The sequence below is a fragment of the Ochotona princeps genome, chromosome 9 (genome assembly GCF_030435755.1).
Source record: "Ochotona princeps isolate mOchPri1 chromosome 9, mOchPri1.hap1, whole genome shotgun sequence".
Taxonomy (NCBI): Eukaryota; Metazoa; Chordata; class Mammalia; order Lagomorpha; family Ochotonidae; genus Ochotona; species Ochotona princeps.
In genome coordinates, this window is record NC_080840.1 from 54,040,731 (window position 1) to 54,053,302 (window position 12,572).

The following is a 12,572-nucleotide window of genomic DNA, read 5'->3' on the forward strand; positions in this document are numbered from 1 at the left end:
GGTATAGTTGTGATGTTAAAGCAAATGTTCATATGTTTGCTTTTACATATAAGCTTCAATTTCAGGGGCTCACTACATAAAATGATCATCTTAAATATGAGTGCCTATCTCATCTTTTAACGTACACATAGAAAAATGTAGCTACCAAGTAACATGGTTGAGTTTTTAATAAAAATATGAGTTTACCCATTAAAAATAATTTTTTCTTAAGTGATGGTAAGAGTAGGGAGTCAATTGTTGTACTGCACTTACATGAAGCTTCTGAAATGATGAAATATAAGGGATTTCATCTCAGTGTACTTCAGAAAAACAATAGTGCATTTTTGTAATGTTCTGTGTACTCCATGTGAATGTGCCATTTATCACTAACAAAACCAAATAGGAAAGATTCAACTAGTGAAATATTTGAAACAACACACTTTTAGATAAGTATTTAAAGACAAAATCAGTGCTAACTAATCCTCTATCAGTTGAAAATTACTTGTGATAAAAATCACACTCCTAACACATGATAGACTTTATGTATTTGTTGAATGAGAGTATGATTAAATAAGACTGTATTAGTACTCTGTTTTCTTTATTTTAAAATCGTCACTGTGTGAGCAAGTGCTGATAGATTTACCTTAAGTTTCATGTGGTTTAAACTCTCAAGGAATAGGGAGAAAATGTATAAATCTCATGTCTGGTAAGTGGCGTATGTCCAGAATATGTAAAAAATACCCAGTTTAAAATTGAGCAAAGAATTTTAAATAGGTATTTCTCCATGAAAGACATACAAATGACCAAAAAGTGTAGGAGCAGACATTCTACCTCATTAGCTATTACCGTTCAAAAATTCAAAGAAATACTATGCTTTTTTTTGTGTTGTGGTTGGTTAAAGTAACCCAAAACACAGCAACTGTGAATGAGATGTGGAGTAATTTTTACACTTAAACATTGTTAATGGGAATGTAAAACAGTGCTGCGATTTTAGAAAATAACTTTATAGTTGGTCAAATGTTCAATGTACAATTGTCACCCAATAATTATACTCTTAGTAAATACTCAAAATAACTAAGAGCATGTTTATGTAAAAAGCTATACACAGATGTTCCTAGCAGGGTAATTCTTATTTATTTTTATTAGTGTCTGTTATTGACACCTCATACACAATTACTTGTTTTCTGGTTTGTTGAAGCAGTTAAGTCAGACAACACCTGCCCCAGTAATGCCTGTCAAAGTGGCTGACTGTGAGCATTCTAGCACAACATTCATCAGAAGGGCTCTTCTGACATAGAATGCTGATTTTACAGTTCTCATCACATTAGAGTACTTCAGGACAATTAGATTAAGCTTCTTGCTCTTTCTTGTGGTTCTTGAGAGTGGGATAAGAATTCTTTTTCTTGGCACCACTACAAAGTCTTAACACAGGTTGAAGAATGGACTCCTTTTGAATGTTGTAATCAGATGAAGCTGGTCTGTTTTCCTGTTGCTTACCAACAAAGACCTGTCTTTACTGATAAGGAGGACTTAGCTTCCTTATTCTGAATTTCAGCTTTCGCATTTTCTGTCATATCCAAGGGCTCAACCTCAAGGGTAATGGTCTTCCCCATAAAAGTCTTTGTGAAGATCTGCATCTTGGCAGCTGATCCACTACAGATGGCAGATCCACATTATTCCTAATGCCTAAGAACATGGAAACAACCCAAATACCCACCAACTAGTGACTGGCTAAACAAAATATGGTGTATTCATGCAAATGTATATTAGCAACTGTGGCTAGAAATGAAGTACGTGAGACTTGAATTGATTATATAGAGTGAAATGAGCCAGTCACGCAAGATCTTATGCTGCTTAGTTCCATTGTTATGAAATATGTGAAATGGGTAAATTCTATCGTCTGAAGGTAGACTACTAGAGGCTTAGGATAAGGACTGGGAAAGGATGCCAGTGCACACTGATTTTCATAGAGAAGAGATAAAAATAGTGTAAAATTAGATGATGGTGTTAGTAGTCTGTAACTTTACTGAAAATTGTTGAGCTTAACACTTTAAATAAGTAGATATGATGTTATATGGATGATGTGTCAATTTTGTAAAACAAAAACTGATCATATGAAACCCTAAATTTAAGAAATTGATGAAATGAAAAAATCCAAAGGTTGCTAAGGACAATGATTTTTTTTTAAGGGGGAGAAAAGTTCCAGTCTTTCTGCCTCTATGAAAAGAAATATAACTACCCAGGAACAAAATAGCTTTCTGGGAGCTCCAGGCAGAGGTGACCTATGAGTCCTTGAGCTCTAAGCATAGTCAGTTGCCATATGGCTGTCACTTGGACCACAGATGGGTGATGAGTGTAACTTGCAACAAAGCCCTCAGTGGCCAGACAGTTTGGAACACTTTTTCCTTTATGTGTTCTAAGACTTTGGGGTATGCTCTACAACTTTGCTGGGCCATAAGCAGGGAGGTGTATGGGAAGTGGAACATCCGGGACTTGAACTGGCACAAATATGGGATCCTGGTCTTTGCAAGACAAAGATTTATTCATTAAGCCATTATGCCAGGCCCAAGAAGTAGCTTTACTTCACCCCAATGAAATCCCCTGATTCTTCAATCATCTTATTTCTTCCAAGCTCATAACATTTTTTTCCTACCATTCTAAAAGGGTTTTTTGTTTGTTTTGTTTTTTGTTAATACTGATCTAATGGGCACTCATCCAGTATTCACTGTGTACCGTGTACTGTGAACTAAGAACCCAATGTGGTGGGTTTTTTCACAGTTTGTTTCTAAGCTTCTCCTCTCAGTCTGGGACAACTTTGCTGGTTGTCTTCTCACTCAGTGGGAATGTTTATTGCTTCCTTCTGCCCTCTGCTAATACTGCCTCAAAATATGGCTGCAGGCTAACAGCAACTATTACAACTGTTGTACAAAGCATGTTGAACTGTTCTAAGATTGAATTCATAAACAGCTGTTATCTTTTAAAAAGTGTGTGTGATAGGGTGAATTTTACTTTCATAATAAAAATAGTGAAAGACCCTGTAAGAATCACATAAACTGTTGATGGTAAGGCTATGGCGACTCTTCAGAAAGGTGTCCCCGAGGCAGGAATTGAATTTGTTATCATGTGTGGGCCTTATCTTTCTCAGATCATTTACTGTGAGAATGGCTGAAATAGTTAAAACAAATTGGGTCTGTTAATTCACAGGACTGTACACAATGGTTCCCTAGAGACAAGTGACATGAACATGATTCTTGCCCCCATGCTCCTTGGAAGACAAATAATTGTTTGCATGAAAATTGCCTTTTTATCACAGTTGTAACAAACAGCAAACTGAATAGTGACTATATTATGCTATAAAATAGGATGAACAATATTTAATGTGACTTTTGAGTCAAACAAAATATCTGCTTTTCAGATGTTGAATTTATGATGTTTTGAAGAGGCAAATGGGGATTTTTAGTGTATTTCTTTGTAAATAGTATTCTTTGATTAGAATCTCTAAGTTAGAATGAGTCTTTGTAGAACCATTTAATCAATACAGAAAAGGAAAAATGGAACATCAAAGAAGATATTTATAATGTTAAAGGTTTGCTAATTTCATTTTGGGCCATATCTGTGGGTAATTTGGCTTTGTATGCAAAGAAAACATAAATGAAGTTACTTTTTGGTGTGTATTTACATTAGATCATGCCATATTATATCACATTCTATCATGTTATGTTATATATTGTTTTTGTTTCTTTGTAGACAGATGAACAAGCCATGCTCGAAGATACGTTGGTTGCACTGTTTGATTTGGAAAAGGTTTCCTTTTACTTTAAACCATCGGAAGAGGAACCATTGGTTGCAAGTCAGTAACTAAATATTTAACTTTATTTGATATTGAACAATAACATAGCACAGTTTTGATATTACCATACTGATATGGAGTACTTCATGAATTGAAGGATTGAAAAATTTTTCATAAACATTTTGATATGTATTACTTTATGGCTTAAATATTGTTTAGAATTTCTTTGAATTAGCAATTTTCTACTGTTTAACCTAACAAAGGCAATATAGAAATTGCACAGAGAAGTAGCAATAGGCTTGATTTAACAAGCAACATGCTCGATTTATTCCTTTTAATTTATGCAGATTATTTATCTACTATTTCAACACTGTTGTAAGTTCAAAACCAAAGAAATCTTCAGCATTTTGTTATTTTTATGTGTCTCATATTTTACATGTGGAGCATACTATATATTGCTGTAGAGATTGTAAACTTTTTCAGTGCAGAGAGGCTCTTATTTTTCACATCCCCAGTGTGTGGCACAATAAATAGGAGCCAGAAAATTGCAGTGTAATCTATGACCTGCTTTTAGAGTGATATTCATCAACAATTTCTTGACAAGAAACTTCTTGATAAGGCTCTTAGACTCTTAGTTATTAGAATCAGTAGAGTTAACAAATGAATTATCTCTCCTGGAATCATTTTCAGGTTATCAGAAATAACAAAGACAAACATGAGAATTTTATAGTAACATAGAAGACAACAATATAGATGATTTGAAGGCAAATAAAGGAGATCCGAGTATAGGGATGGGGGCAGATAAAGAGCTGCAAACGACGGGAAGCGAAGGTCTCCTAAGAAACAACAGATCTCCGATGGTGGAAGGACTGAACAGCGTGGGTGTCAGCAGGGAGACCTCTCACACTGCTTTGATGCAAGGGTGGGGGTGCATGTGATGGGCTCCAGCAGGGTACCAAAAAGGCCTGCATGGCTGGAACAGGTCCCCAGAGAAGACCAAGCAAGAACAGAGAACAGTCAGTCGGATAGAACTTTCCCATTGTGTCCTCCCTCCAATGTCAGTGAGTAGAGGATGGAAGGAATTGGTCTTGCATATCAAAAACCCGACTGTTACATTGAGAAGACATTCTGGAGGCAAGGGCAGAAGTCCAGACGCTTCCAAAACTACTGCCTGACCAGCTGCGAGGTATTGATGTCTTGGCTTAAGGGGAACAGAAGAGATGATTTTTTTAAAAAAAGTCAATGCTGTTTATGTAAATATGTGAAAAGCAGAGCAGAGTTTCATTAAGGTTTCATTTCCACTGATGAGCAAAAGAGAACAAGAACATGAAGTACAAAATTAGACATTTAGGATTTATTAAAAGGAAAAATTTTTGGCAATATTTGATAAGGATAACGCTATTTGACCAAATTATGTGATTTTCTGTACACATCTATAGAGGCGGATATATTATATTTCCATTTTCTTTAATAATGTGGGCATAGCTTTGCTGATGGAAGAGAGAAGCCTAGTTCTGTGATAGAACCCAGTGTGCTCTTTATTTGCATTTTTGCCTGCAGGACTATAACCTCATAGAAGCACTGCTTTTTGTGGTTTCCAGTATGACATTATTGGCAAATGCTCTGCTGAACAAGTTTGAAAAGAGCCAATATTATAAAAGTAATAAAATATATACTTATGATATGTCTCCTGTGAGAAATTTAACATTGGCATATTGAAAAGCATACTAAATATTAAATACAATGGAGGCTATATAAAGAGCAAGAGTGTATAAAAGAACAATAGTGTATAAATGCAGTGTCAAACACAAAAGTGAAAGATCCCTTTTGAGGCCATACAAGCAAAAATTCCAGGAAAATTAAAAACTGCAATGATAGCTGTACTAGTCAGTTCTTCATAAAAGTTTATTTGATTCACAGTTTTGCTGGCCCCTCTGCTTTGCGCTGTGATGAAAACAGCTGTTGGTGGTACATGTTATACGTATGCAGCTGGGAGTGGAGATAAGCTTATATCACTTTATAGGAAGTCAAACTAGATTCTTGCAATTCTTTCCAAGAGCATACCTCCAGTGATCTCGAATGACCCAACTTCCATAGATTCCAGCACCCTTCTCATCAGCACCCAGTAAACAAAAACTTTTAATACAGACCTTTGAGGGGCACCCAAAGTCCTAACCATAGCAAAGAGAATAATTCTCGTTTTAATGACTTGGCAAAGACAAGATTTACCTAGTTTCTATATCTTTATTTTAGAAAGCAGACCAAAAAACCCTTCTTTTTCCTGTCATTAACATGGTGTTAGTTTTTATCTCTTTCACTAAGAAACTTAATCTCTTTTTCAAACTAAACCTTTCATGTCCTCCAAATTAAATATTGTAAGAAAAATAAAAGAAGCCTCATTACATAGAGCAAAGGGGGTGTGAAGTATAAGTGTACTGTCACCTTTATTGGTAGGTAGGAAGACAAAAATATATAAATTTACTAAGGAGCCTAGATTCTGTGGTCATACGTGGCATTTAACCTTCAACTTTACTTCTGTATTGAGTTTTATTTTTAGACAAGTTAGAAGAAATAAATATTGAATCAAAACATATATTAAATGCTAACTACATTGTGAGCTTAATGTATAATTGTTGACATAACTATTCTACCTTTATAAAAAACTTTTATATTATTTTTAATGAGGTAGGAATATTTGTCACTGATAAATATTGTAAAATCAGGAGGATTTAAGGTTCATATTGTAAAATAATGTAGTATTTTAGCTTTCCAAGTGTTTTAATCAATAGTTACCTTTAGGTATTTAAAAACAGCTTTAAGAGTTTGAACAAATAATTTGTGATGACTGTAGATACCAACAAAGGATAATATATTTTTGATCTGGTGCTCAGGAAAACACATGCTACTTTTTTAATGGTTGCTATGTACTCAGTTTCTTGTAAAGTGCTTAAGAAGTTTACCCCAAGGACTCATTTTTAATAAACTATGAATGAGGAAGTTACCCTGAGAGATTTTGAGTCCAAACCATATGTAGCTAAGCTCCTCATTTAGCTGAGTGAGACATCTGATCTGCCAAAATGTGACAAAATTTCCTATTTCAGATTTTTATATACAGTTTAGTAATAAACCTGTTATTTTAGCTAATAAGAATCTGATTTAATATCCTTATACTAAAAGCCCTCTATGTCTTCCCTGGACTTGTTCCACATAAGCTCTTTCAAGGTAATGCTTTTCAGTAATATACAGGATTGGTTTCAAAGGTTGGCAGATATGCTGTGTAGCATGGCCTGATGTTAAGGAGTAACAGAACACTCGATGTCATTGTAGATGTCCCCCTTACCTATCAAGCCGAAGGAAGCCGGCAAGCTCTGAGAGTTTACTTCCACATTGACAGCTATCATTTTGAGCAACTGCCTCAACGGTTGAAAAATGGAGGAGGGTTTAAAATTCATCCTGTTCTTTTTGCACAAGGTACAAATCATTTTATCATTGTTTGTGAATTTAACTGTGATAGTCACATTTTGCTTTTCATTAACTTCAAAATCCCTCATAATGTTTAGGCAGTGTGTTTCCTTCTTATAAGATAGTGTCTTGTGTGATTTAAATCTGTATCGAATAAGAGTACCAATTATGTGTAATGAAGGTGTAAGATATGAGCAATGTAGTTAAATGAAGGTAAGTTAAGTTTGGCTATACAAATTAAGTTGGAACTGTGGTAGAGACATTTATGCATGGTCAAGCTATTTTTTGATTTAGAAAATATCTGATACTATATGTACGCAGTTGATAAAAAAGACCTTACATTTTACTTTCAACTTTATATGTATCTATATACTCGTGTGTTGAATGTTTCAGATATATTGAAGAACTGACGCTTTTTGTTATTTTAATGTTTGTCAGTTTTTGTCAAGGACTTTGTATTCTCTTTTTTTTTTTTCAAATAACGATGAGTGTTACCCATGGCAGAAAAAATTAAAATTAGTATATGAGAAGATTCTTGCATGCAGTGTGTATCCAGGGCACAGTTCTGGGTCCTGTATGCTTCTTGCTTCACAGCATGCTGCCTTGAAAAGATCTTAAATGGTCTCTTCTAGTCTAGAATACCTGCTGTGGTCACAATGTTACCTTAGTTTTTCTGAATGATAACATAGAGAATTTTTCTTCAATTTTTGAGCTTTTCGGAGTAGCACTGGCTTTGCTATAGGACATTAATGTTCTATGAAAAATTGAGAAATAAAAAAATTTAGATTATCTGCGTAACCAGAGGACAGATAAGCATGTTGAAACCAAGTATATTACCATATGACATTTTTGCTTTGTATCATGTGTTTTTTTAAACCTTTGTATTTGAAAACACAGATGATTTTTTCCTCAATTGTTCTAGCTTTAAAACTAGATACTTAGGAATAATCCTTTTACTAGAAGAAAGTTTCAATAAGGAGAGGATGCTAAGACTAGACAGAAAGGTTTTTTTTTTTTCATTTCTCTTTGGAGGAATGTGATTTATAGGAAGGTCTATGTAGGTCATAAAGATTTTGTGATGAAAAGGAATAAAGCAGAATGAGCAAAAGGAGATCGCTGAAAATATGTCAGGAGAATAGTTAAACCTACAGTATGTTAAAGGCAGTTACTGGTAAAGGCAGTTTGGTAATACGGAGAAGGATGCTTGTGTGGGGTGTTAACTTTTATGGAGCTTGACTGGGGTTTACAGTTGTTGAAGCCTCTTCATTTCCTTTCTTTAATTTCTGTCTTTGTAAGATTTTTGCCTTTGAAATCATGACTCAAATGACAGATGGCACTAATGATGTCTTTAAAAAATATTGTGTTTGACACATTGGCCATAAATAGCTGAGGCAACATCTCCAACAGGCCGTGTGCATTCAAAGAAGAGTATTTTGCAAGGAGCCTCTGGTTTATAATTCTGGTGAAAGTAATCTCTAAATGTGTGTATTTCGGTGAATATTATGCACTTCAAAATTACTTTAGAGAAAGGTTATGGTAAACTTTTGTTTTTAGCATTCTGATGGCTAAAAAATGAAAAGTGATTTCAATAAGCTTCCCAGGGAATGCTTCTGCAGCAAGGCCACAGAGAGGTAAAGCTGGCCAGGAACACTTTGTTTCGTTAGGAATCTGTTGGTGACAAGAATGTTTATTGAAAGGGGTGCAGAAGTTCCTCGGCCTTCATGATTCCCAGGAGGAATCTTCAGTAGCTCTTAGTATGCATCAGATTGGGAAAAACACAGGAAATTCAGACCTAGCTGGAGGAGACTGCCATCTGGCAATTGAAAGTGGTGCTAGATGAAAGAGACTTCAAATGGTGTCTAATCCTGATGAATGTTTATCTGAAGAGTTTCAGGTTTTAAGACGTTTTTAATTCTCTTTTTAATTTTTTAAAAAATTTTATGAGAGGCATGGACAGTGACAAAGAAACATTTCAGCTACTAATTCATTTCACACGTATTTGCAACAACCAGGCCTGGGCCATGCTGAAGCCTGGAGTCCTGAACAGGATTGGGTTCTTCCTCATGCATGACAAGCACCCAGGTACTTGGAAGCATCACCTGCTGCCTCCCAGGGTGTATTTAGCAAGAAGCTGAGATGTCAAGCCAATGACGAAAGCCAGCCACTTCAATAAAGGATGCAAGTGCCCTAAGTAGTGTCTCAAACAGTGTTACTTTTGGGGCTTGTTTTGTGTCATGGTAGGTTAAGCGGCCCCCTATCATGCCAGCATCCTATATGAGTGCCCATTTATGTCCTGGCTGTTCTAGCTTTGATCTGATTTCCTGTTATTGGCCTGGAACAAGTAGTGGAACATGTCCCAAGTTCTTGGGCCCCTGCCACAGACCTCGTAGACTCAGATCAAGCTCCTGGCTGCTGGGTCCTTGCCTCTAGCTCCTAGCTTCTCATTTCAGCTTGGCCCAATAATAACCTTTTTATATTGTGAACAAGCAGATGGAAGCACTCTTGTTGTCTCTCCTGGTCTCTGAATTTCTAACCTTCAAAATAAACAACTAAATGTTTTGTTTTTACAAAGGAATTTTACTTTTGTGTGTACTTTTATGAATAGTTTTTTTTCTGCTAGCCAATTAAAATAGAAAAATTGAGATAAGTTTCAGAGTTTTTTGAAACATCTTTTGAAGTTAGTTTCATGAAGTTGAAGCAGACTTCAAGGCCAAATTTATCACTTTCTTCCAATTTTTCCTGGCTCCCTGGATGCTGGGGGGAAAAAGTTCACAATAGTTGATGGGTCTCTTGCAGAGTTGGAACCATCCAAACTGAGCAGAGTTAAAGAGATGTAATTGGCAAAGGCCAGAGCTACAGAACAGGAATCTGGGTAGATAAATTGATACTGTTTCCCAAGGTAAGGAATACAGAAACAGGGTCATTTCACACAAAATGTAAGCAAAAGGGTAGAATATGAAGATCACACTAACGCAGTCTTCTAGCTAATCTTCCCTAAGTGAGCTCTAGGTGTCCTAGAATCAGCACCATTGGGATCCTTGGTGCAGTAAAGATACTCTAAAGTAAAGCTTGGTGAAAAGGGAACACAAGGAAGATGAATATTTAGAGTCACTTTATCCTCTTGCCACTGACTTTTTTCATGTCTTTGTCAGCAGCCCTCAAAACTAGCTGCAAATTCATCAAAGGGTTTTAAAATAATAGTTAAGGACAAGGTCCACACCAGATCAACTAAGAATGAGTCTGAAGTGTGGAATCAGAATGCTAGGATGTTTTGGAAGGTTTCCAGGTGATTGTGAAGTCTGTGGGAGAGAGGAACTACTGGTCTGTGTGGATTATAAAACACCATTGCAATTATCCAGTTAATCTTTGCTTAATGAGAGTAATTCATTTCACAGATGCTCCATGTTTCCAGATTCTGGGGTGATATTAAGAGGACCAGGAGCAATGCAGTGTATTTCTCCACTGGCTGTAACAACATTAGGATATGACCATTATCTTTCCATGTGTCTTTTTTTAAAGATGTGTTAGTTTACTTGAAAGGCAGAGAGAGAGTGTGCCTCTGTTAGAGTCCTGGTTCCATCCCGGTTTCCAGTCACCTGCTAATGTGCACCCAGGGAGGCAGGCAGTAATGGCTCAAGTGATTGGGCTTCTGCTTGGATTGGGTTGCCAGCTCCTGGTGTTGGCACTGGCTATTGTGGGCACCTGGGGAGTGTACCAGAGGATGGGAGCTCTTTCCCTGTTTCTGCCTCTGTCTGAAATAAGGAAGTAAATAAGTGAAGCTTTAGCGATGTCTGTCTATGCTCAGAGAAAAATAAATTATCCAGGACATTCTGTTTCAGATAAAAGGGAGCACGTTATGGTAAATACTATAATTTTCTGACATGACTCCGTTCAAGTATTTTTCCACTCCAGATCTCTTCTTAAGAGTCTCTAAAAGCCTAATCTTTTTCTCTTTTTGTATTTTACTGTATTTTTCATTGTGACCATAGTATTTTTAAAGAGGAAAGAACAGTACCCAGGGTGGAGATGTCCCTGTGTTAAGAGTCTGTGTATGAGTTTATGGGTGGACCTTCTCCTTTCCTATAATGGAGTGGACAAAACTTGTTTTGCTTTTGATAACTGTAGCTGACTCTCCAGCATTCTCACTGACTGTGAACATTGATGGGGAATTCCTACAGTACCTATGCTGGGTCTTATTTAGCCAGTTACCATTGTGCTATTAAAAGACAGTGCAAGTTGAATGGCATGACTCTTAAAATTATTCCTAAGAGATTCTATGCTTTTTGAATTAAACCCTTTCACAAAAGAGCCTCGAAATGTTTCTGAGTGAAAATGGGTCTCCCTTTCAGTCTTAGAATAATTTAATACTTCATTTCCTTTAATGTTTATTAGATTTCCCCTCTATTTTTACTGTGTTATCTTAAATGTTTTTCTGTAGTTCAAATGTAATAGAAATAAAAAAAAATTTCAGTTTGTATTTTAAGTACTTCTAAATGCTAGTAAGTAACAAACATTTCAAATACTTCAATGCTGCTTTGCAGAACTTATTATCCTATTCAGGAGAACCAGGGAAGCTAGACAAGGTGAGGCTAAGAGAGACCCAGCTTTCAAGTCATTATTATAACACTGTATATCTAAGCTACTTTTACTGAAGGTTAAACTATGATGTTACAATGTTTTCTCAATTCTTATAACAGCAAATAAACATACATAGGGAAAACTGTTTTTCTGCTCTTCCTGGCCGTACAGTTTAGCTTTTAAATAAATGTCTCATTGGTTCTTACTGTTCATTTCTCACAGTGTTTTATATATGCCACGTTTTTCTGAGTTTTTTGGTTGGTTTTTTTTTTTCCTAAAGAGGCAGAGTGTCAGGAGGGGATAGTGAGAGTGGGATGGAGGGCAACAGAGAGAAAGCATCGTTCAACCTCTGGTTCCCTCTTCAAATGCTCACAGTGGCCAGGGTTGGGCAAGTGCAAAGCCAGAAATCTGAAGCTCTGTCTGTGCCCCAAGTGAGTGGCAGGACCCAACTAAGTAACCACAATCTTCTGGCTCTTGGGTGTATTACCAGGGAACTGGATCAAAAGCAGAGCAGCCAAGACTTGAGCCAATACTCATTTGGGAGGCTGATGTCCCAGGTGGCAGTCTAACCCACTGCACTACAACATGAGCCCCTGTCACACACCCGTTGGACACACACACACACACACACACACACACACACACACAAGGTCTATAGCATCAGTAATGCTGATGATGCTGTTCGGATTCCCAGCTGTTCCACTTCCAGTCAAGTTCCCTAATGTATCTGCTTTAGCCATGAAAGATGGCCTAAAGGCTTGGG

The 12,572-nt window shown here is 36.5% G+C and overlaps 1 protein-coding gene and 1 pseudogene across 1 annotated transcript in view; one reads left to right on the forward strand and one right to left on the reverse strand.

The window, feature by feature from the left end:
* The window catches only part of PREX2 (phosphatidylinositol-3,4,5-trisphosphate dependent Rac exchange factor 2), a 261,658-nt gene that overhangs the window by 180,542 nt on the left and 68,544 nt on the right, over positions 1-12,572 (forward strand). The window contains exons 33-34 of the mRNA XM_058668713.1: positions 3,727-3,829; positions 7,097-7,240. Of these exons, the coding sequence (XP_058524696.1) occupies positions 3,727-3,829; positions 7,097-7,240 (247 nt within the window). The remainder of the gene's footprint in view (positions 1-3,726; positions 3,830-7,096; positions 7,241-12,572) is intronic.
* On the reverse strand, positions 1,153-1,616 carry LOC105941990 (ubiquitin-ribosomal protein eS31 fusion protein-like; annotated as a pseudogene).